The sequence below is a fragment of the Hibiscus syriacus genome, unplaced genomic scaffold, assembly GCF_006381635.1.
Source record: "Hibiscus syriacus cultivar Baekdansim isolate YM2019G1 unplaced genomic scaffold, ASM638163v2 tig00116962_pilon, whole genome shotgun sequence".
NCBI classification, from domain to species: Eukaryota; Viridiplantae; Streptophyta; class Magnoliopsida; order Malvales; family Malvaceae; genus Hibiscus; species Hibiscus syriacus.
The window spans coordinates 105085-130537 of record NW_024063488.1 but is presented as its reverse complement, the minus strand read 5'-3'; the positions used below and the strand labels follow the sequence as shown (position 1 = coordinate 130537).

General features: G+C 34.3%; 3 protein-coding genes, 1 long non-coding RNA gene and 1 pseudogene across 4 annotated transcripts in view; 4 read left to right on the top strand and 1 right to left on the bottom strand.

Moving 5' to 3' along the window:
- Positions 1-4596: 4596 nt before the first annotated feature.
- On the top strand, positions 4597-4990 carry LOC120190478. The gene is made up of 3 exons (XR_005522622.1): positions 4597-4677; positions 4757-4834; positions 4915-4990. It is a non-coding gene; the product is annotated as an uncharacterized LOC120190478 (long non-coding RNA).
- A 5212-nt stretch (positions 4991-10202) lies between these two features.
- On the top strand, positions 10203-14005 carry LOC120190523 (guanine nucleotide-binding protein-like NSN1). The gene is given in 10 exon segments (XM_039193596.1): positions 10203-10314; positions 10413-10657; positions 11044-11143; positions 11211-11384; positions 11652-11869; positions 12036-12300; positions 12902-13081; positions 13189-13400; positions 13527-13842; positions 13845-14005. Coding segments are annotated over 10 exon segments (1761 nt in total). The 5' UTR covers positions 10203-10295; the 3' UTR covers positions 13877-14005.
- Positions 14006-16341: 2336 nt separating this feature from the next.
- Positions 16342-20105, bottom strand: LOC120190787 (pantoate--beta-alanine ligase-like). The gene is made up of 5 exons (XM_039193841.1): positions 19952-20105; positions 17821-18398; positions 17620-17733; positions 17269-17400; positions 16342-16466 (listed from the first exon to the last, which is right to left on the bottom strand). The coding sequence occupies exons 1-5, from the start codon at positions 19962-19964 to the stop codon at positions 16350-16352; spliced, it is 954 nt and encodes a 317-aa protein (XP_039049772.1). The 5' UTR covers positions 19965-20105; the 3' UTR covers positions 16342-16349.
- Positions 20106-20824: 719 nt separating this feature from the next.
- LOC120190789 lies at positions 20825-22570 on the top strand (annotated as a pseudogene).
- A 1790-nt stretch (positions 22571-24360) lies between these two features.
- The window catches only part of LOC120190790 (vesicle-associated membrane protein 722-like), a 39225-nt gene continuing 38132 nt past the window's right edge, over positions 24361-25453 (top strand). Inside the window, exons 1-2 of the mRNA XM_039193842.1 lie at positions 24361-24371; positions 25296-25303. The gene's annotated coding sequence lies outside the window, so the exon portion shown is untranslated. The remainder of the gene's footprint in view (positions 24372-25295; positions 25304-25453) is intronic.

The window sequence follows — 25453 nt, the reverse complement described above, 5'->3', positions numbered from 1 at the left end:
AGATAACTTTATGGCTTCCATAGAAACACATACTAGAAACAAAGCAGCACACCGAAAATATAGCTCGATGTTTGACGGACCTTTGCGGAGTCCGGAAGTTCGAATTCTGATGCACAACTTCTTAAGAAAAAATTCGATTGCAGAAGGAATTGAATATGTGAGGCAACTTGATGTTTGACGGACCTTTGCTATATATCTTGATCTTGATTTGATTTGATAAATGAGGTAACTTGATAATAGTACAGATTATAAAAGACGATAATAAGTGAAGCTGACTAGAAAAGATTTATATAGTGCCTTAAAATGACATAAAACCTTAGTTGTATTCATAAGAAAGAAGCAATTGAAAATGTGATGTATACTCAAACTTACTTGTGAATCTAACATAATTATTAAAATGAAAATTTGGATAAATTGTATTATCTCAGTATTGAATGCCATAGAGCTAAAATACCAAATTGTAATAAGTTGTGTCTTGGACTTGATGGTGGTTATGAAATTACAAAGCATGTTTTATATATTTGTATTGCTTATTATTCATTAGTTGAAATTATGCACCATTGAGTTTGAAACTCGGCGTGTGATTTTTTTCTCATGCATAAGTATCATTCGTGAAGTCTGCAGTTAGATCAAGAATGTTGCATCATCAATCGAGTCACGATTACCTCTAGTAAACGGTATGTGTCAACCATTTTTAGTCCTCGTTGTAAAGTGACATGTACAAAAGTCTTGTCTAATTGAGTTTAATACATGAATTCATATTTTAATATGGTTTGTTCTATGATATTCGAATTGGTGCTACATGATGATCCATTTGAGTATGAAATTCTACAATCTATGTCTATATGATAGATGCCATGTTATGTTGTGATATTCTTGTATTTTGGTGAAAATGCCATATTCACCTTGTTAAATAGGTTCCGGTATATATACATTTTAAGACTGTAAACTTGTATTAATTGAATAGGATAGAAAAGAGAAATAAGAAGAAAGGGTGTCCAATCATCTCAATAGCAATATCATATTCGGAATCGCCATCATATCTTGTCCACAATGGCCTTTTAATGTTGATTTTTCCGAAGTCTTACAATTACTTATGATGGTTCCGACGATAACAATAAACAAGATGAAATCTAAAGATTTTCAATTCGATCTTATTCATTTCTCATACATTGAGTTGTACTCAAATTACTCAGTTCGATTGATTGCATCAAATGATGTTAAATCTTAACTGCCTTCGTATCCAAAAATGGTACAATAAAAAAGTTTCACTACAAATATCATGTTGGAGTTCAATGACACTCTATCAAAAGGTGTATTAACTTTAGCATCAAACTTAAAACCTTCTAAATTGTGGCGTTTTGGAATTCAAAACAAAGAGCTAAGTCTATCAAAATCCAAAAATTAAATATCAATCACTTGATCAGGATTAATACAATCGAATCAGAAGAGGATCAAGTATTGAAAAACATTAAAGAATATAAAAAAATAGATGCGACTGAGGAAAAAAATACAAAGCAAAACTAATTTCTCGTCAACATCTATCACAAAAGATATCTCGTTTAAATGCAACATTCAAAATATTTCAAGTATTTATCTCAAATTTACTTCCTTGCCTGATTAAATATTGGTGTATCACTCAAAAGCCTTTGAAAGTAATGGTCTAATCAATGCTTACGACTTTCACATGAGGCATCAATCAAGACACCATATTAAAAAATGCATATTATTGATGGAAGAAATAGAGAAGCTCATTTAGATTGTAATGCTAACATAAGAATTTGTTGAACAATAGAAGGCAGACCAAATGGCGCAAGCTATCGTGGCGACTAAGGGTTTGATAAGTCAGATTGAATGTCACTCCAATCAAAATTATTAGTTAAAAAAATTTTGATTAATATATTATTTTACATAAAAAAAATTAATAGTCAATATTAATTAGATTGTTTTTAAATATTAAGTTCATGTTTAGGTTATTTTTTGGGCTCGTGGCTTTTTTTTGTTTGAGTTTTTAGGGGTTTGAACTATCTCAGGTTTGAATTTTTTTCGAGTTTATTTTTTTCAGGTTTGGACTTTTTCAAATTTGAGTTTTTTTAGTCGAATTTTTAAGTTTGAGTTCATTTTGTTACATCTAGTTGATGGCCAATTATATACTAACTATTTAGTTATCATGTCACGCCATCTTTTTAACGACATTTAACATTACATGATCAAAATGTATTTTTTCATAAATTCATTAAATATTTCATAAATTTTCAAAGGCTAGTGACTAAAATAAAAATAATTCATCGTTTGGTGACTAAATATAGAACTAGGCCTTTTAAAAAGACAAACTACCTTCTATAAACAAGTGGGTCAATTACAAAACTCCTATTTGTGAAACGGGTCGAGCATCACCGACCCCTTTTCCAAAACCTTAAATATATTTTAGAAAAGAGAAAATAACTTGAATGACCGAAAATGCCTTATAATATACGATTTTAACCAACTTTTTTTGGATTTGTAAAAATAACCAACGAATTTGCAACTCAATTTCGAATTTGCAACACGAACTCCAATTTCGCAACACAGTTTCCGAATTCGCAACTCGAATTTAGAATTCACAACTCGAATTTGGAATTCGCAATACAGAATTTGGAATTCACAACACATAAGTCGAATTCGCAACTCGAATTTGACAATTTCGCAACACGAATTTCTTTTTCGCAACTCGATTTTTAAATTCGTCACTCTAGTTTCCTTTAAGCAACACGAGTTTCAATTTAGTAACACAAATTTTGTTTTCGCAACTCGATTTTAGAATTCGTAACACGAATTAAAATATCGCAACTCAGCTTTTAATTTCACAACACAAATGTTTTGGGTATATCCCCTAAATCGCAACTCAGTCCCATCTCCATCTCTCACTCTCTCCGGCGACATTCGTCCCCATCTCCGGCGACCCCCCTCTATCTCCATCTCTCACAAACACCCTCTTACAACCATTCACGGCCACAAATGAAAAATCAACCACCGAGGGTTAGTTTTCTTTTGAAATTTTTGTATTATTATTAGATAATTAATCATTTTCATATTTAAATTGATGTTAAATTTACTCGTAATTTAAATTCAATATAACATTTTACATATAATATAGATAGATTAACCATTTCACTTACATTACTTAGTAAATTCATTCGGTTGTTGTCAATACTGCTAAACAATTGTTTAGTTTTTAACCCTGTGAAGTTAGTATTTGGTAAATAGACTTACATTATGTCATCGCCCTATGTTTTGTTGGTTGAAGTAATGCACTTCATTCAAGCTTCAATTTGTAGAAGAAGAGTAGTTTATTCATCGCAACATGAAAATCGCAACTCAAAAATGAATTTCGCAACTCAAAAATGAAAATCGCAACTCGAAAATGAAATTCAGGGTCTACCTCCCATTATTCAGGATTCACCTCCCATCGTTCAAGAGGCCCCTCCCATCGTTCAGGATCCACCCCGCATCGTTTAGGATCTACCCCGCATTGTTCAGGATCCACATTCCATACTATGTAGATATATTGGTAAACCCCCTCTTGTGCCTGGTATGATGTATATGGTATGGCTTTCGTATCAATTACCGGTCAGTACCATTCCTCAGCACGAGATATGCACACTACCAGACACAGTTAAGGATAATACCGTTTGGGCTAAGACCGCAGTTGATTTTTATTTACATGAGCGAAGCAAGGGGTGCTTCACCGACATATGCAAAATCTACCATACACATTTATTTCTTGAGCGGTCTTGGTGGGGTATTTTATTAGGGGTTGAAGAAAATTGTTATTTCGAATGGTGAGTAAGTATTATATTCTTTTTATATTGATTTTGAGTATTTTTTTAATTTATTAAATTCACTAATATATGTATTTTTTTTATAAAACAGCATATTGATGCATGGTAACACAACTTCTGATTTTAAGGAAATTGAAGAAACTCAAAAAGACGCGATGGACTATTATGCCTTTGTCTTTTCACGCAACTCACTTGCAGGATCAGAGAGACGCTTCATATGCGTTAGGTAATGACAAAGCTATCATTTATCCTGAGTGGTGGGAGGTCGATAAGGTTAGTATTTATTTTTGCATATTTAAAGGTGTTCATCAAATTTATTTGATGTGCACAGTTGAAGTATTATTCATTTAATATTGCAGATGTTTATCCCTGTTATGGAACGTGGTCATTGGATTCTCATCGAGCTTCAGCTCCCATCACTGAAGACGATAATATATGACAGCATATTGAATTACATATCATTGTCTGCTTTGAAAGATATTATTTGTAGGGGATGGACAGATCTTTTGTCTAAATACTTGTATGTGATTGATTATTGGACTAATTCAGGAAATGAGAAGCCGAATAAGTTAAAAGTTATAATAATGAGAGACGAGACAACGCCACAACAAGCGTCAATAGCCAGAGGGTGATTATAAACAATCTATTCAGTTCCAAAAACTAGATGAAGAGAAGAGAAACATACACTTGGAGGTTGGTATCCACTAGTTTACCATTTAATTGAGTATGAACAATATACTTTTGGAATTTATGCTTGAATGCAACATGTCAAATTGTTAGAGGAGGCAGAAGAGTTGAAATTTCAATATACGATATTGTTGTTGGTGATGTTGTACCCCTCAATATTAGTGATCATGTATGTGGCTTTATCAAGTTATTTTTAAATTAGTTTATTTTGAATGCATTTTGTCTGAAGTTCTAAATCTGCTCTTTAGGTCCCTGCTGATGGAATTCTAATCTCTGGTCATTCACTTGCACTAGATGAATCTAGTATGACAGGAGAGAGTGATATTGTAAGATTTACTACCTGTCGCGTTATTCAATGAAATTCGTACACTTGCATTTTTGAAATTATTATTTGATCTAGACATAGGTTCACAAGGATGCCAAACGACCTTTTCTAATGTCTGGCTGCAAAGTGGCAGATGGAAGTGGGACTATGCTGGTAATCTTTGCTCTTAAGGTTCTTTCAATGACTTAGGTACTTCACCGGCCATTTCTCGAATTCAAGATGGAGAAAACTCATTTGTTGAAATCCAGATTTGTATTTGTTAACAAATGTAAACCAAACAGAACCTGAGAAATGCCTTAGGTAGGCTTGTAGCAAAAAAATCGTACTTCACTATTTTCTTTTTGCAATAAGAATGAGACATTCTTATGAATCTGCTTGTCTGAAATACTTTGTGCAATTTGTTTAGCGAAAGCATATTGCTGGACTTTGCTATAATTTATTCAAGAAAATCAAATTCGCAACTCGAAAATCGAATTCGCAATTCGAAACTTGAATTTGCAACATGAAAATCGTAACTCGAAAATGAAATTCGCAACTCGAAAACGAAATTCGCAACTCGAAAACGAAAATCGCAACTCAAAAATGAAATTTGAGTTGCGAATTCAAAATTCGAGTTGCGAATTTTATTTTCGAGTTATGATTTTCACGTTGTGAATTTGAGTTTCGAGTTGCGAATTTGAGTTTCGAATTGCGAATTCGATTTTCGAGTTGTGAATTTTATTTTCGAGTTGCGAATTTGAGTTGCGATATGTCTGTAAGAACAATGAATCAGCTATGTCTGTAACAGTATACTGAATGAAAATAGAATCTCCATAAGATAAAAATTCCATTAACATATATTTACTATTAGAAACCAAATCTAAGAAGTTTATGAGTCATCAAGTAAAAGTTTACCACAGATTCATGTCTGCATAATACAACGTTTGCATCTAAAAATCACCTAAGTTAATAGTCCCAAAAGGTGAAGGCGATTGTGATTGTGATTGTGATTTTGATTTTGATTTTGATTGCGATTTTGATTTCCCTTTACTTGGCACCATATGAGTTTTGGATTTTGATGAAGATCCATATTTTGGTGGAGGAAAATATGATTATGATGGCACTGGTGATCCACATGTCAACATTGTATGACCACTTTCCTTGCACCGACTACATGTCGATATATTCTTCTCTTCACCCTTAGAAGGTATACGATCGTGATTTTTTGGTCCGCCAGGTAGCCTTCTGTCAATGACTGGTGGCAAAACTGTTTGTAAGTCATCTGGTATGTCCCACTCAGAATGATGTGGAATATGGTAGACAATCTCGGCATAAGTCTGTCGATATACTTCTGTAGTGTAGCAATCCATAGCGTATGCGCTTGAATCATCTTGGTTTAGATGAAGAGCAATTTTTATAACATGGCCACACAAATAACCAGATGTTTGTCATTTCATACAACTACACGTCTTTGCATTTAGATCGACAACCCCATTTAAGTTATAATCCAAGACTTCAAACAAAGTGTTTGAACATGGTTCAACTCTCCATGACGTTGACTTCACAACACGTTTCATTATCTTTTTTTCAGTCCATGGTGCAACACGACGTTCCAATGTTCCTGTAATTTTAAATAAATAATACTTAGTAAAATCTATTAAATATGATAAGTTACGAATTTAAAGAAATAATACATGCATGGTTTCTTTTCTTATAGTACAACTGTTGAATAGAGGCTCGAAAAAACTCTATTAACATAGTAATGGGTAATTTTCGGGAATGACGACTTAGAGCGTTGATTTATTTTGCACTATTAGACGTCATGAAACCATATCTTACTCCAAGTTGATGTACTCTTGACCATCTTTCAAACCGACATCTTCTAGTGTTTGAGCACATTGAGGCAAAACACGTCTTAAACAATTTATATGCTTATTAAAATCCACTTCCCAATAAGCTTTTACAGCCTTTCAGTATGTCCATTTGTGATTTTTTATACCAACAGACCTTGATTTTAGATTTCTGTACAAATGAACACCACAAAGTCCATGAAAAGCATCTGGGAAACACCTTTTAATAGCGTTATCAATTGAGTTTGCCCTATCGGATATGATTGTCAGATTGCTAACAGGACCTATACAATCCTTAATATGCCCCATAAACCATGTCCATGAATCAGATGTTTCAGATTTGCCAACCCCGTAAGCTATTGGCAGTATCCCATTGTTAGCATCCATGGTTACTGCTAATAAGTTTGTTTCAAGGTATCAACCTTTCAAATGTGCTCCGTCAACTATAATAACTGGGTGCATGCAAGTAATAAACGAACGAATCTACAAAATAATATACACAAAAAATATAACCATTTAAATGTGAAATGCATGTAACTATCAAAAAAGAGTCAACAAAATTATATTGATTTACTAACTGCAGAACCAATGGCGATAAACAACAACTCAAAACGTCCATCTCTATCTGTTTTGATATGAGTTACCGACCTAGGATTTTTCAGCTTTAAATTGTGACAATAAGCCGGCAGTTGGGCAAACGATGCTTCTGGCGATCCCCTCAACAATTCCAATGCATAACATTTGGCTCTCCAAGCTTGAGAATATGAGATACTAATCTTGAACCAAGCATTCATGTCAATCATAATTTCATGACCCCGATATACCCTACCATTCAAAAACATCAACTCAACCAGAAAACCACCCAACACATTTTTGTTTGCCTGTCTATGGTGAGGAAAAGTTTGGGTTCTTAAACATGTATGTTTATCAATAAAAGTCCTAACTTGAAACATTTCGCAATCTTTTATCCTCTTTGCAATCATACGCCACGTATAGTTTTTGTCAATCCTACACTTTGTTTCGAAACGATCTTTGCTTGATTTGTTAACTTTTAGTTGATATCCATCTTCCACACATTTCGTATACAAAGCTATCTTCAAGTCTTCCTTTGTATCAAAACAATCATCTAACTTGATATGAATAACTTTTGTGTAACAATCAACTGCTATCTTTACCAACTCTTCTTTCGGTATCGGAAGTAATTCTAGCATATTTCAGTTATACTCCCGTGGCTCTTTCTTCTTCTTCTATTTTTTGGGGATTTCTTCTTCTTCTTCTTTTTCTTCAGGGTTATATGAATTACATAATGGATGTTCAACATGTTCATTCACAGCCGTAACTTCCTCCTCATTATCATCAACATCTTCCTCGGCAGCGGTTGTTTCATCATCAAAATTCGGGTATCGACCAATATCAAAATTATTATTGTAATAAGCAGGGTAAGTTTATTCTTCTTTATTTTTACCCCAAATCTGATCTGAAACATCATCAAAATCCGAGTATTGACCAAGATCAAAGTCCGGGTATTGACCAAGATCAAATTTCGAATACTGACTTGTACTCACATTTTTATCTGTTGGCTCATCATCGTCTAACTGGTCAATACGAAAACCAGAATTTGGGTCTGTAAATTGATTTGGATTTGGATTAGGGAAAGTTGTGGATTTTGAGATTGTGTTTGGTATTAGAAATGTGGTGCAACAAAATTTTCTTGGTGATGAAATTATTGTGGAACCATGAAATTTTGAGGTTAATAACAACATTGTACATTGTGAGCACCATAAACTGGGGTCGAAGAACTTAGTTGATTACTACCCGTTACTGACCCAACTTCATTACTTCTAGGTTCAACAACATACAATGTAACATCATCTTGCAAAACACTAATGTAAGCAATGAATCGTCCAACATCTTCATTGTCGGTTAACAAATAAACTTTACCCTTTCTCTGATAAGATAACCTAAATCCACTTAGAGGCTCTAAACTCAATTTCTTTGAAACACGTAACATTAGATTTTCATAAGTTAACTTTTTTAATGGCAATTTTAGTTGAAGATTCATGGGTAAAGGCATATATTGTAAAACACTATTAACATTCTCCCATGACCCTCCATAACACAAATCTATCCAAACATGATCAACATTAGATGATTGCATTCTACAAATTGTAAATAAAGTAATTTACTAAACAAACAAACTATAAACTAGATATCATCACTAACTTAGAGAAAAACATACATTTATTAAGTTGATACTTGATAATTGGGAGAGAAATCATTGAAAAAATATATAGAAATAAAATTATGTAAAAAAAATTAGAGATGGGGAAGGATGTTGTCGGATATGGGGACGGATGTCGTAGGAGAGAGTGAGAGATGGAGATGGATTGAGTTACGATTTAGGGGTTTAGGTTATGAGTTGTTGTTGCTGCGTAGTTTATATACCCAAAACATTTGTGTTCCGAAATTAAAAGTTGTGTTGTGAAATTAAAATTCGCGTTGAGAATTCAAAAAATCGAGTTGTGGAAACAAAATTCCTGTTGCGAAAATGAAACTCGCGTTACGAATTAGAATATCTTGTTGCGAAAAAGGAAACTCGTGTTGCGAAATTGTAAAATTCGAGTTGCGAATTTGACTTCTTTGTTGCGAATTCCAAATTTTGTGTTGCGAATTTGGAAACTGTGTTGTGAAATTGGAGTTCGTGTTGCGAATTCGAAATTAAGTTGCAAATTCGTTGATTATTTTTGCAAATAAAAAAAAATTGGTTAAAATCGTATATTATAAGGCATCAATCAAGAGACCATATTAAAAAATGCATATATTGATGGAAGAAACAGAGAAGCTCATTTAGATTGTAATGTTAACATAAGAATTTGTTGAACAATAGAAGGCAGACTAAATGGTGCACGCTATCGTGGCGACTAAGGGTTTGATAAGTCAGATTGAATGTCACTCCAATCAAAATTATTAGTTAAATAAATTTTGATTAATATATTATTTTACATAAAAAAAATTAATAGTCAATATTAATTAGATTGTTTTTAAATATTAAGTTCATGTTTAGGTTATTTTTTGGGCTCGTGGCTTTTTTTTGTTTGAGTTTTTAGGGGTTTGAACTATCTCAGGTTTGAATTTTTTTCGAGTTTATTTTTTTCAGGTTTGGACTTTTTCAAATTTGAGTTTTTTTAGTCGAATTTTTAAGTTTGAGTTCATTTTGTTACATCTAGTTGATGGCCAATTATATACTAACTATTTAGTTATCATGTCACGCCATCTTTTTAACGACATTTAACATTACATGATCAAAATGTATTTTTTCATAAATTCATTAAATATTTCATAAATTTTCAAAAGCTAGTGACTAAAATAAAAATAATTCATCGTTTGGTGACTAAATATAGAACTAGGCCTTTTAAAAAGACAAACTACCTTCTATAAACAAGTGGGTCAATTACAAAACTCCTATTTGTGAAACGGGTCGAGCATCACCGACCCCTTTTCCAAAACCCTAAATATATTTTAGAAGAATTTCCTTTCATTCATCCTCTTTTCCCCAAACCCTAAAAACCTTCAAAGGGGGCGCTGCTGCTTCTTTCCAACAAAAATTGTCTTCAACATAAAAGAAAAATAACAATGGTGAAAAGGAGCAAAAGTAAGCAGATAACAATTCTTTACATTTTCCGTTTCCTTCCTTCCCCTTATTTTAAGTGTTGGTTTTAAACTTATAATTATATCAATATGATTTTGCAGAGAGCAAGAGCAAGAGGGTTTCACTGAAGCAGAAGTACAAGGTTATAAGAAAAGTAAAGGAGCATCACAAGAAGAAAGCTAAGGAAGCGAAGAAATTGGGATTGAATCGTAAGCGAAAGGTGGAGAAAGACCCAGGTATCCCCAATGATTGGCCTTTCAAGGAGCAAGAGCTCAAGGCTCTCGAGGCTCGTCGAGCTCGGGCGCTCGAGGAATTGGAGCAAAAGAAAGCTGCCCGAAAGGAGAGGGTATTGCTTCAATGTCTTTTTTGTTTTTTCTTTAATAAAAAAGAGCTTTTCTTTTTTGGATTTATTATTGTTTTTGGTTTTTGGGTTGTGTTTTAAATTGAAAATCTTCATCGATAGTGGTATAGTGAAGGAATGAGTTTCATGACGAGGTGGATTGTTAGGAAGTTTACTTTTGAGTTGTTATCGTAGTCTCTGGTTTGTAGTTGATCATATGGCTAAAATCATGCCTATAAGCTAACCATTGACTACGCAAGTCTTTGTTCAGTAACTTATAATGTTTTTTAGTGCTGGTATCGATTTTTCTGATGAGTTGTTTACTATTTTAAGTTTTCCTATGAAGTTTCAATTGTTTACTTTACTTCTATTGAATCTTTATAATCTTTTAGGCAAAGAAAAGGAAGATGGGTTTACTAGAGGATGATGAAAAAGAACAAATTATTGAAGAGAGAAAGGGCACTAATGATTCTACTGTTCCAAAAGCCAGAGGTAAGTTGATATTAAAATAGAGTATGATAGGTGGATGGTTCATATTTTTTACATTTTTTATTTGCAGATAACTCGGATAGAGCTTTCTACAAGGAGTTGGTTAAAGTAATTGAAGCATCAGATGTCATTGTGGAAGTTCTTGATGCAAGAGATCCCCTTGGTACCCGTTGTGTTGATATGGAAAAGATGGTGATGAAATCGGGCCCTGATAAGCACCTGGTGTTGCTTTTGAATAAGATTGGTAAGTTCTTTATTTCACTTCCCAGTGTACTCAACATTTTTCCTACTAAAAGGAATATGTCAAGTTTTAGAGATTCTAGAATCTAGGTATCCTAACTCTGTCTTAAAGATAGAAGGGTGAATTTTCACACAAGTATCATTCTATTAGTTGGGTTTTGCAATCTCAATGAATAAATCAGGGCATTGCTTCCTTCCAGTACTTTTTTTTTCTTTATATTTTTCCTTTGCTTCTGCCTTGACTCTTTTTAATGAGAAACTTGCTTTTCAGATCTCGTTCCTCGAGAAGCTGTTGAAAAGTGGCTCAAATATCTTAGGGAAGAGTTACCGGCTGTTGCCTTTAAGTGCAGCACTCAAGAGCAGAGATCAAACTTAGGGTGGAAATCTTCTTCAAAGGCAGCGAAGCCTAGCAATCTTCTGCAAACTAGTGATTGTCTTGGAGCAGAAACTCTCATTAAGTTGCTAAAAAATTACTCAAGAAGTCATGAGGTACATGTAATTGCTGTTTCTGGACTGCAATATGACTTTCTCTTTGTTGATGCTTAGCCGTAATTCTGTACTCTATATTTGATGCTCATCTGCTTGTTCAAATTATTTAGAACTGTCCCTTGTTTTAATAGAAATATCGATCTCTTTGTGTAACTTGTTTTTGCAGATAAAGAAGTCTATAACTGTCGGTGTTATTGGCCTGCCTAATGTTGGCAAGAGCAGCCTAATTAACAGCTTGAAAAGATGCCATGTGGTCAATGTTGGTTCTACTCCAGGGTTGACAAGATCAATGCAAGAGGTTCAATTGGATAAGAGTGTAAAATTATTGGATTGCCCTGGTGTTGTTATGCTTCGATCTGAAGGGAATGATTCATCAATAGCTCTTCGAAACTGCAAAAGAATTGAGAAGCTGGATGATCCAGCTGGTCCAGGTATTTCAACCAGTGAATTTTCTGTATCAGATAGCTGACTGCAAATAACATGGGATTAAAGCGTAATTTATTGATGTGATCTTAGTTGGAGAACTGCTTCATTGCAATGACTGACTAATTTGGAAATTGGATAATTGTGGTGGAGAGCCTACAAATTTTTCTACTTGTTTAAAAGAATTACAAGCTAGACTTTCTCCAAACCATATCTTAATGGGAGCGATTTTAAAATTAATACATCTTTTCTGATGCATTCATTTTGTAGAAGATGAATAAAATTGATTATGGTTTGGGTTTGATGAAGAGAAATGCTTTGTTATGAAGCTGTAAAATAAGGTCTAATATTCTTGAGAAGAGGCAACATAGGAGAAAATAAAAGTTAGGTGAGAGTTTGAATTAGTTGTGGCATTAAACCGACATCAAATTCTCCTTCAATATTAAGATTGTCTGATGAAATACGTTAACGGAAATTCAAGTGCATTGCAAGAGGCTGGAATTCCTGCCTAGGAGATTGTTTGATCTCAACTATTGGCAATATCTTGACTTGTCTTGACAAATATGAGCTAGCAATACTAATTAGTAATTCTTCTTTGTTCTAAAACAGTGAAAGAGATTCTCAAGCTTTGTCCAGAAAGACTCTTGGTAACAATATACAAGATCCCAGGTTTTCAATCAGTAGATGAATTCCTTCAGAATGTTGCCACTGTAAGGGGTAAGCTAAAAAAGGGTGGTATTGTGGATGTTGAAGCTGCTGCAAGGATCATTTTGCATGACTGGAATGAAGGTATTCTCCATTAACTTTGTTATAATATCCAAAAGATGAAAAATTAATTAATGAGGAAAAGTAGATTTTTGTACCAAGTTAATACATTGCTTTCCGGCATACTTCAGGTAAAATTCCATATTACACCATGCCTCCGGTTAGAAACCAAGAAGAACCTTCAGAGGCAAGGATTGTTACAGAACTTGGGAAGGAGTTTAACGTTGATGAGGTTTATATCACAGAATCTTCATTCATTGGAAGTCTCAAGTCGACCAATGATTTCCATTCCATTGAGGTTCCTCCCAGCCACCCTCTCAAGTTTGATGAGACTATGCTAGAGGTTTGTAATTGCTCTCTTTCTGGACTCTTTTGTAGTTGATCTTAGCTTTTTGCATGTTAATAGTTCGAATAGCTTGAATCTAGGTTGTTTTTTGTTTAAATGTGTTGGATATTTTGTGGAACTCAGGATAATGCCCAACCCTTGCCATCAACTGAAGGTAATGAAAAGCAAGATGAAACATTTGATGAGGGTGATAATGATGATGAACCCATGGCTTCTGAAGAGGATACTGAAAAAGCAAAGTCGAAATCTGCTACAAGCAGGCAAAATGAGAAACTATATGCGGTAGAAGGTATGCTCAACACAAAGATGAAAAGAGCGGAGAATAAGAAAAGGAGAAAAGCCAAAAATAAATTAAACTCAGGGGATGATGCTATGGATGATGATGAGGATTACGACTTTGGTGTGGATTATGTCAAGGGAAAAGATCAAACTACTGGAGGGGGCCGATGTCAGGTGTTGAAGTTGATGAGTGATGAGAAATAAAAATGACTATAAAATGTTATGTTTGTAGTTCTTTGCTTTTATACTTGGTCAGAATGTAGACACCGAATGCAATTGATGCATGCATGATGTGAGAAACTTTGTTTTAAGTGATTTTTTTTATGGTAATGGGTTTATTTGATTATTATATACCTGATATGAACCTGCAGCATGAACGCATAACAAAAACTGATCAATTAGGTGTAGATTGATTCGGTTCATCAGTTTTTCGTAGAGCATTTGAAGTTATTTCACAAATTTAACTTATAAATTTTACTAGGAGAGTTGGGTTTTTGTTGAATATAAAGGGAGCAGAAATTGATTCAATAAAAAAGGATCATAGGGATTAAACACCCTGCATATTTATTTGGTAATATATAAATCTATTGTTTTGTATCTGATAAAAAGTAGGAGGTACAAATGCAGATACTTGGCAATCGGCATCATTCATTTCTACTTGGATTCTGGACCAGGGTCTGTATTAGCTACAGGGGTGGCAGAAGCTCCATCATTGGTGGTTGAGGGTGAAACTTTAGATGCAGCGCCTTGGCCTACTGATGTAGGAATCATCCCTTGTGCCTCCAATGCCTCGCGCGCGGCTTTCTCTTTGGTTCTTTTTTCCCTTTCGAACACCTCCTGTGTGCATGAATTAAGGGGATACCATGGTGAAATGCTGTAAACTTGCAGATGCACAACTCAAATTCCAGAAAAGAGAAAATATTGATACCCAATTGCATTTACTTGGGAAATAAAAACGGATTTCCCTAAGATTCAAAGAAGTTGGATAATATATTATCCATGAGGTCAAGGTAGAGAAGAGGTAAAAGGTTATCAAAAGTGCCATTGATAGAATATATTCGAGAACATGAACGTGACAGTTGTAAAAAAATGTTTCTCGCATCAACATTTAATGTTTCCTTGTAAGAGAAGGAACTCGGATCATCATCAGTCGTTTAATGTTTCTCGCATCAGTTTCACCTTCATGTTCTGCCATCACATCTTTCTCCTCATACGAGTTTCTCGCATCAGTTTCACCTTCATGTTCTGCCATCATGCATGCATTCAGTGTCTACATTCTGACCAAGTATAAAAGATCAACAAGGAACTCGGATGAGGAGAAAGATGTGGTGGCAGAACATGAAGGTGAAACTGATAGTTTTGGGAATCCTGATCGCCTTGATTCTCGTAATTGTATTTTCCATTTGTGGTGGCTTCAACTGCTGAAGAATAACATCATCATGCATTGGTATTGTTGCAGTCGCAACCGTATTGATGATCGTCTAGTTACACATCTCTTGATTCCACGTGCTTTTTCTTTCTTTTTCGTTGTGTAAATCTGAAGAAAATGTGCTGTATATTACAATTTGTATTTTTGGGTTCGTTTGATTACATTAAGTTCCTTGATGTGTGGAAATTCATTTTCCCATCTTATGAAACTGAATTTTTATCACATATAATACGACTGCACGTTCGAAATTTTTAAGCATTGATGTTTAACGTATATTTCGATAATAATCATTCAGTTTACTTTTCACTATATAAAAATAATAATATTACATCTTGAAAAGATAGAGAATATTAATCTCATGTCGAAAAGGGAAAAAATCCCAAAATTTAAAAATGGTGACATTATATATTCTATGAGACGTCTTTTGAGATGAGAGAATCCCAAAATTTAAAAATGGTGACATTATATATTCTATTAGACATGTCTTTTGTGATAAGAGTAATATTCTACTTTCACATTGAGTGTCTCAATAAGAGGTAGGCAAGGTAGACAACTGTAACATCATCATCACAAGTAGAGATCCGGATTTAAATTCGATCTAAATCGGATAAAAATCGATCCAATTTTTTCACTAAATTAAAAAATCGATTTATAAAAAAACCGATTTGAAGGGCCAGATGATATAACCGGTATAATCGATTTCGATTTGAAAAAAAATCAGCTTTTAAAAAAAACTGATTTTTAATCCGGTAAAAAATTCGATCATCCAATTTTTTAAACCCGGACCGAATTTTTTTTCCGGATAAAAAACTAATTTTTTATCCAATTTTTTTCAAACCGGTTTTTAATCCGGTAAAAAATCCAATCGTCCAATTTTTTCCCAAACCGATTATACTATCCGGTTTTAAAATATCCAATCCGGTTTAAAAAAAACCGATTTTTACCAAATCTGGTTTCGAATATTTTTTGCATAAAATTAGATATTCAGATTTTTTGTACACCTCTAATCACAAGATTGAGAGAGAAAATCACATCTCGGAGAAGTGCGAGGCATTGATCCCACATTTGAAAGATCCTTGAATTTGAAAAAAATTAAAATCTGATGAGCCAAAATTTTATTCACTCTAGTTTATATAAGTTAAACTAATGCACATTAATCCCACACCATTGTTTATTGCTCTTCCCATATGGAAAAAATATTTAATTAAATAAGTGGGGTTAGGCTGAAGAAGTAGTTTTCATATGCTGATTTCCATGTTATCTATCAGCCTAACCTTGCCAAACCAAGCTGCAATGCAGAACACAACAGGACTCTTGATCTCTGTCACTGCCTCCAAACTGTCCTGGTCTACTATCTGCAACCAAAGCAAAAATATATCGAAATTAGGTGTTGCCGATTTAACTTTTCCCACCACATCATGAATACATGACATGAAAACAACATTTTGAATAACCACGATTTGCAAAACAGGATTAATACACACAAAAATGGCACATAAAATTTTTTGTTATGTTTATTTTTACATGACTGACAAAAATACACGATTCATACACGTGTTCCGATGTCAAACTTCTAATATGAACTTCATGATATGCATACACGGATTATGAGATCATAAGCTTCTAATATGAACTTCAAATCCTCTGGATGTTACGTCAAGGTCTTAAAGAGGGATCACAGGGGATATGAACTTGGCTGTTTGACACCCGACACAAGACGAACCTGTTGCTAATAACTTGACCTTATTCCGAAACCACTAATAGAAAATTAGTAATAATGATGACAAGAAAAAGACGATAGAATAAATGAATGCTAAGGAAACATAAAAGAATGCACAGAATCAGAGAAGGTGGGCATTTTGGATCAACTAGGTTATGTTTTCAGCCACACATGCTACTCGAAATATATGTGGTCGATCGGACAATTGTATTACGTTTTAAGATTGGGACTCAGCACCATAGATGGTGTGTGTGTGTGTGTGTGTGTGTTTTGGTGGGGGGGAGGGGCTAAACTGCACTGGCACTAAGGGTGGAGATGGGGTCACGGGTCACCGAACATGCTCTTTAATAGCTTCAAAATAGGAATGTCATTTGGCTACTTAATTACTTAATATTTCCAATCTACACAGAAGATCAAGGAAGACAGATTGTACTAACCTCAGCATAATCGATTCTTCCCCCTGTTTTAGTTATTGTTAGGATAGCCAAATCCTTTAGTTCGCTACATTTAACTCGACCGTCTTTAGCAGCGGATTTAGCCTTCAACAACGCCCTGCTAATAGACAATGCCTGCAACACAAAAATAAACTAATTCAGTCACATTTACATGGAATCTTATTTGTAACAGTTAGCACATTAGTTTAACGCATTTGATCCATTATGCAAGGCACTATATAATGAGAGTTAAGCATCTAGATGTATAGCATCTCCATCAAACAGATCACTGGAAACCTCTACGCATCAAGAATCACATCACAATAGAACAAAGGGTTAAAACAAACAAAGAACCTTTTCCCTTTCTTCAGGGGAGAGATGCACATTTCGTGAACTCATTGCAAGGCCGTCTCTATCCCGCATTATTTCAGACCCCACAATTTCAATGGCAAAATCGAGATCTCGAACCTGTAGTGAATGAAAGCACACCAGCATGAACTAACCATTTCAAATCTAACTAGAACAAAGGAGATTAAGACAGTAAAAAAATCTCACCATCCGTTGTATAATCCTCCACTGCTGATAATCCTTTTTACCAAAAACAGCAACATCAGGTTCCACAATGTGAAACAACTTGGTAACAATGGTAGCAACCCCTCTAAAGAAAACAGGCCTACTTTTCCCACACAATCCTTTCTCCAATCTCTCAACTCTAACCCATGTTTCATGCCCATTCCCCTTATCCTCTACACAGGAAACCAACCCACTGGCACAACCAGAACCCAAATTCTCACTCTTTTGCTTCTCACCACTATCATTGCTATAGTCATACAGATTCTTAGGACAAAAAACAGCATCAACTCCACCGGGAACAGACTTAAGCTTAAGCATATCACCATGGAAATCAGATGGGTATGTTGAAAGGTCCTCGGAAGGAGAAAACTGACCTGGGTTTACATAGATTGAGACAACTATGAGGTTGCTGTGGTTGTGTGCTTCTTGGATGAGTGAGAGGTGACCTTGGTGAAGATAACCCATGGTGGGAACTAATCCAATTGTTTTGCCTTGGGATCTCATCTGTCTCGACCACTTTCTCATCTCATCTTTGCCTGTTATTATCAATGGGTGTTTACCTGCCATTTGATTGAAGCAATCAGAAAGTAAAAAAAAAATTGTGTTCTTTAGTTAACTATTTTTGTTTTTTTTAGAGAAATAGAAGTGGTGGATTCATATGCAGAGTGTGGCGGCTTGGTTTGAACTTAGGATTTGAGAGTGAGAGGCCGCCTTAGATTGATGGTTGAACTTTTTTGTTTATATTTTTTCTAACATGTAAAATTTATATCTAGCATTATATTTTATTTATGACTTTTCTCCTTTTCTTATTCTCTTTCCATATTTGTGTTGAGCATACTTTCTACCACATATAGTTTCTCATTTTGCCTGAAAAAACTATGTAGAAGGTATGCTCAACATAAAGATGAAATGAGCAGAGAATAAGAAAAGGAGAAAAACAAAAAATAAATTAAGCTTAGGGGATGATGCTATGAATGATGATGAGGATTATGACTTTGGTGTGGAATATGTCAAGGGAAAAGATCAAACTACTGGAGGAGTGCCGATTTCCAGTGTTGATGTTGATGAGTGACGAGAAATAAAAATGCCTATAAAATGTTATGTTTGTAGTTCTTTGCTTTTATACTTGGTGAGAATGTAGACACTGAATGTAATTGATGCACGCATGATGTGAGAAACTTTGTTCTACGTGATTTTTTTTCATGGTAATGGCTTTATTTGATTATTATATACCTGATATGAACCTGCAGCATGAACGCATAACAAAAACTGATCAATTAGGTTTAGATTGATTTGGTTCATCAGTTTTTCATATAGCATTTTAAGTTATTTCACATATAAATTTTACTTGGAGTGTTAGGATTTTGTTGAATATAACGAGAGTTTACAAAAAATAGCAATAAAAGAACAACAATCTCTAAACAGAACAAATAAATTCTAGCAGATACTATAAATGCAATGATAAGATTAAGTTCTAATTCTCGCAGAAATTTAAGCAATGTGTCCATAGTACCATTGGGAGAAAACTTTATCCTAAATACAACTTAAAATAAATTCTAAATAACTGTCTCAGTTGACATATTCAAATGGCTCAGTGGAATGCAAAAAATAAACCATAACAACCAAATGATCATTCAATATATAACTAAGCCAAGGTGATATATTTAGCTTGAGAGACATCACTAAGTTCATATCGGTTCAAATGAAAACGGTTAACCTATTAAGGGAGAAATCAAAATTTCCCAGAGCAATGAAATGAAAACTCATGTTATGGGAAAAGCAAGTTATTTAGCAATATTCTATACCCGTATACCCAACACGAGAAGGAAGGTAAAGGATAATAAATCAAATCAGAATTAACAATAGCAGAAAGCTCATAAAAGTAAATACAACAACAACCACCACCACTATACGGCACAAAATAAAGTAATTTGAAGCTCATTTCGATTATTTATAAAGTAAAACGGTAAAGAAGATAGAAGATATTTTCATTGTAGCAATCAACAAACAAACAGAGAATAAGTAAACGAATCAAAACTAGAACAAGCATTACCAATATAAAAAGGAAAAGGAGTAAGAGCAAAGAAATATAGTCATATTAAAATCCAAATACCTTTGGGAGCCATTGTTTACTGTTGCCTCAACCCCTTCTAAACCCTAAATCAGTAAAATAAAAACACAAAACAAATGAAAAAGGTGGAGGAGGAAACGAGCGGCACTAGGGTTTGCTGGAGGAGAGAAGGGGACCTGTAGATAGGAAGCGAGTGGCACTAGGGTTTGCTGGAGGAGATGAAGAGAAAATTAGGGTTTATATAAAAGAGCTTCTAAATCACGTAAGACCCAATGGGCTATGATTATCAGGCCAACAAATCCGAAAGTCCACAATGAACAAGTCCTTGTTCGTATTATAATTTGGATTTTTTTTAGATGGTTTCAATTAATGGGTTTCTATAAAATATTAGCATAAACTACAAGAATGAGCACTTGTTTCAGTTTGGTTTGCTTTCAATTATTAATTCCAAAGTTCAGGTCTTATGGTTTAAATAGAGAATCGAAATTAACGATTTTTGTGTAAAAGATAAAGAATGAAGAGCTCAAGAAAATGAACAATAAAGTGCTCGGAAAGAAAAAAGAGTCCTCGTACAAGTTGATTTCCATACCGACTCTTAGGGGTGTTTGGTTCACGGACTTTTGCATTATTGAGAGGAATCTTTTTTTCTGGGTTAAAATACCCATGTTTGGATAGATCACATTCCCAAGCGAATGTAAAACTTCAATACCAACAATAATACTTTTGTTCTGTTTTACTGGGAATGTTAGTCCCGCCCCTCCCTTAGGTATTTGTTTTTTCCCGTCTCTGTTGGCTAAAATACCCTTCTCCAGTAAGCTTGATTCTGCGAAGGAAAAATGTCTTCTTCGATTTGGCGAGAGAATCTCTCAGAGTATAATTCCTCTTCCGATTTCAAAGATCACATTGTTCGTATCAGTTATGGAAGTTCATCAAATTAGCGGAAATTATATCAACAACAAGAACCTTAACCCAAGGCAACTACATTTATTCGTTAAACTTATAAATGGTGGGACTATGTCGCTCTAATTCCCAACCCCTCAAATCCAAGTCGGTGATGTCAAGCACCGAATTTATGAAATTACCAAAATCCCTATCAACCTCCAGTGCCTGATTGGAAGCCATTAACTCAATGACGATTCATAGATTTCCCACTCCAACGCTACCCTCAATCTCTTGCTCTGACTTATTGGTGGCAATAGAGGTTTCGGATCGCTGTTACGTGGTGCAACCACGAAGGTCGGGCAAAAAAAGACGAGCAATTTCGAGGCGTGTCGAGACATGAGTGGGAGGAGGCTGAGGCATGTGAACGGAATTAAAAAAGGTTGGAGGAGTGGAAAGCGGATGAGGAACAGAGGAGGTTAGAGAAGATCGCGGAAGACTTTATTAAGAAGAAAGCAAAAACTGGAAAAAAAAAAGAGTTGGAGATGGAGAGGCTGAGAAGTATGTGGCAAAGTATAGGGAGCAATGTGTGTGGCGGTGGTTGAAGAGTCCGTTAGGGTAGCGTGCCAAAATGGAAAGCGGAAGGAGGTGCCAGGAGGAACTGACCCCAAAAATTTTAAGAAAAGGAAAGTGGATGAGAGTGATAGTGATAGTGATAATGATGATAGCGGTCTGGATGAAGAAGAGAATGAGAAATATGTAGTTTTAAACAATGGGAATCATTCTGATTCTAGCAAGGGAACTGAGGGGAGTTCTGGTTTGGTTTCGGGGGGGATCAGGATATGGAATTTTTAGGTGGAGCCTCAAGTGAGTCTGGCTCTGAGGAAGAGAAAGAGGTTGTTCTACAGCAAAGCTCAGAATCTTGTGGTGAAGATGCTCCTGCCATGGTTGAAGCAGATGCCATTGCGGAAGTGAAGCAGTTCAAACTGATGGGATGCTGGAACATAATGGAACTAAAATGAAAGATCCAGTGGAAATATTTGGTAAACATTCCAGTTTTCTACTTGCAGAAAATGGAGGAGTTGGAAGTGAACTAAATAATGAGGTCAATTGCACTTCTAAACCAGAATCAGAAGTTCAAAAAGAAACAGTAGTTTCAAATGCTAACATTACAGAACCAGAAAAGCCATTGAACTTTAACGACTTCAATTCTTCATAAGAGATGGAGGTATGGTTTAACACTTGAAGTTCTTTACCTTTTTCCTGAGCTTAATATTAATAAAGATCAATATCATTGATACATCGTTAGAAAAAATACTGCTTTCAACTAACTCAATGATTGCATACCTAGATGATATAGGATATTCAACGGTTTGTAGTTGCAATTTTATCAAATGCTTTCCTTTAGTGCAAGTAAATTTGGCCATAGCTATTTGATATTATTTTAGCTTTGTCTTCATGTTCTTGTGTACAAAGTTATTGGACCAGACAAATTGAATAATTGAAGAAAAGATATCATGGAGTGAAATTTAAAATCAACATATGAATTGAATTGTCATGGGCCTCGTGGTGATGCAGTTGCTTGTATAATGTTTAACGATGATACATCATTAACTGTTTTTATCATTTTTAAAGGTTCTTGGATTGGAGCGGCTGAAATCTGAACTGCAAGAACGCGGGCTTAAATGTGGTAGTACATTGCAAGAGCGAGCTACCCGTCTTTTCTTGCTAAAATTTACCTCTTTCGATAAGCTTCCAAAGAAGCTGCTTGGAAAGGAATAAAACAACCATGTAGTAGGTTGAGGCTTCATATAACGACATAAGTGTATTGCTAAGGAGTATTCTTTTTTATCAAACTAAGAAATGTGTATATTTCTCTTGTCATGTTTAATATTGTATGATTTGGTTCTTGTAAGGTGAAGCCCTGTTAGGTAAAATAAAGTTCTCCTGGCCTAAACTGAATGTTTGGATTTGCGGAATGATAAATGTTCTAACATTGATGTGCATCATTAATCTTAAGTGTTTATCTTTTATAAGAGTAGCCTCAGCTTTTATATTTTACTTCTCCTGGCCTAAACTGGATGTTTAGATTTGTGGAATGATAAATGTTATAACATTGATGTGCATCATTGATCTTCTTAAGTGTTTCTTATCTTTTATAAGAGTAACCTCAGCTTTTATTGTTATTCTTTTTCACTTAAGTCCACCAACTTTAATCCTATGAATTATGGTTTGTAACATCCTCAATATCGGGTTAGTGATCAAATTGTAAAGTTTTAGAATTTGGTGACTAGAGTATAACCATGGATTAGTTCAATGATTTATTTAGAAATAAATCATAAAAGTTGTTAGTAATTATTAGATAAATTAAAGGGCAAAAGGGTCATTTGAAAAGAAAGATTTTTTATATAAGATAAGGAACCACATGGGAAGAGAGAAAGGTTTCAGAGTTCTCTTCTCTTCTCTTCTTCCTTCTTCATACGTGAAGGTTTGACTCAAAGGTGAGTTTCTTTGTTTGTTGATTAATTATTGATTGGGTTATGATCATTAGATGATAATTAAGCTTAAGGAAAGCTTAATTTGTTCTAAAACAATAAGATGAAAGATATAGAAGAGATTAAAGAAAATGAGTTTTTAGATGAATTTCTGGAAAGGAGTTAATAAGTGAAATTTGAGAAGGAAATTGACTTGTCATCACTAAGAATAAGAGATATATGAAGTTAGAAAGGATTAATAACAAAGTTGAAAGTTTAGCAAGATTCTTAAATTTTAAGAATCATGATGAGATATGGAAGATAAAGATGGTTTATATGGATATAAGTTGGTTTAAGTAATGGTAATTGAGTTTAATGACATGATAGGGGCTTAAAATAGAAGAATTGAGTGAAAAGTTGATGGTTTTCGGGCATAAAAATGAATTATGGGCTATGTGCATCGATGCACATTCAATGTGTATCGATGCATCAAGGGTATTTCCAGAAATTGTTCAGTGTGTATCGATGCACAGGAAGTGCATCGATGCACCCATTAAAAATGGAAACATCGAATGCAATTAGTGCATCGATGCACCCCCTTAAAATGAAAACATCGAAGGTGATTGGTGTATCGATGCAAGGGTAGTGCATCGATGCACATGTTAAAGAATGCATCGATGCACATGTTAAAGAATGCATCGATGCACTGTAGAATGTATCGATGCACTTCAAGGGGAAATTGAAATAGACATTTCTTTTGGTCTAAGAAATGATAGATTAGAATATATCAATTGGATACTGCTATGTATCAATGTATTACTATGTAGATATAAAAAGAAAGCTTGTTCCGAAACAATCCAAGGATTAGGATTGATTCAAATCAAACAAGGCTAAGGTGAGTGCATATGATTATAGTATATTATTATATAGAAATTAGACTTGCAATGAGTCTATTTCCATGTTCTTATTTTATGAATGCATGAATATAGTATAGTAGTACGCCGTATGATATTCATGTAATTATTTTCTATGTGATATGATTTATGTGATGATGTGACTCTGTGATATAAGTTATATGATCATAAACTATGTAAATAATAATGACTTGTGTAATGACAAGAGAAAGTGATATAAGTTATGTGGTATAGATATAAATGATTATATGAACATGTAATATAAGTTATGTGATGAGGATCTATGTTTTTATATGTCTATGAGAAGTATGTGCTATGTGATATATGTATGAGCTATGTGATCCTATGAGAATATGAAAAGAGATATGTGAACATGTGAATTATATGAAAAGTGATATGAATTACATGAAAAGAAGTTATATGTCTGCATGCATATGTGAAAGAAGCTATGAGCTTATATGAACAGGTGATATGAAAGTGTATATGTGAAATGATATAAGTGAAAATGCCCATGTTATGTGTATTGAGAGCTAGAGGTATAGTTGGTATGCCAAGAGTCGAGGGTCTACGTGGTCCTTCGGGACATAGTGGTCCTTCGGGACATATGTGTTGTATGTAGTCCTTTGAGACATCTACGTGGTCCTTCGGGACAAATTATACGCTCCCATAGTGGGAATTATACGAGCTGTGGTGATAGCATAGTGCGCAACCTTAATAGACTCACATATCTACAGTTCTCACATGTGTACATGGGCTAATAAGAGATGATATTGAATAAATGTATGTTTTGGGATATGAATTATATGATAGGATATCTGTTTGTTAGTGATTATTGTATATGTTATAAGATATATGATATGAACATAATAAATCAATAAACAAGATAATAGAAATATAAATGGTAATAATATGATAATGATAGGAAAGAAGATAATTATATGCATGTGTGGATTTGATATGAATGGATATGTTTGGGTGATTGTGATAGCAGTAATTGTTCATGCATGATTATAAGTTATAGTTTATATTATATATTTATTGCCTCACTAAGTCATAGACTTAGCATGTAAGTGATTTACACGTAGGTTTCAAGAAGAGTGAAGAGTAATGGGGAACAAGATAGGTCAGTTCTCCTTACTGAAAGTCAGATCAGAAGAGAGGTGAATAATATATATTTTAATATATAAAGTTCTAGTTGGCATGTATTCAAAAGAATATATTGTATAAGCTCTTAATAGTTTTGTAAACGTTTTGAATAAGTTATATGTTATAAAAAA

Excerpts from the sequence above, each read along its gene's own strand:
- LOC120190787 (XM_039193841.1), bottom strand. Across the intron at positions 17,401-17,619 it reads CCCCTGAAGAAAGGGAAAAG|GCATTGTCTATTAGCAGGGC; the intron begins GTTCTTTGTTTG and ends TTTGTGTTGCAG. Across the intron at positions 16,467-17,268 it reads GAAGAATCGATTATGCTGAG|ATAGTAGACCAGGACAGTTT; the intron begins GTTAGTACAATC and ends CTTTGGTTGCAG.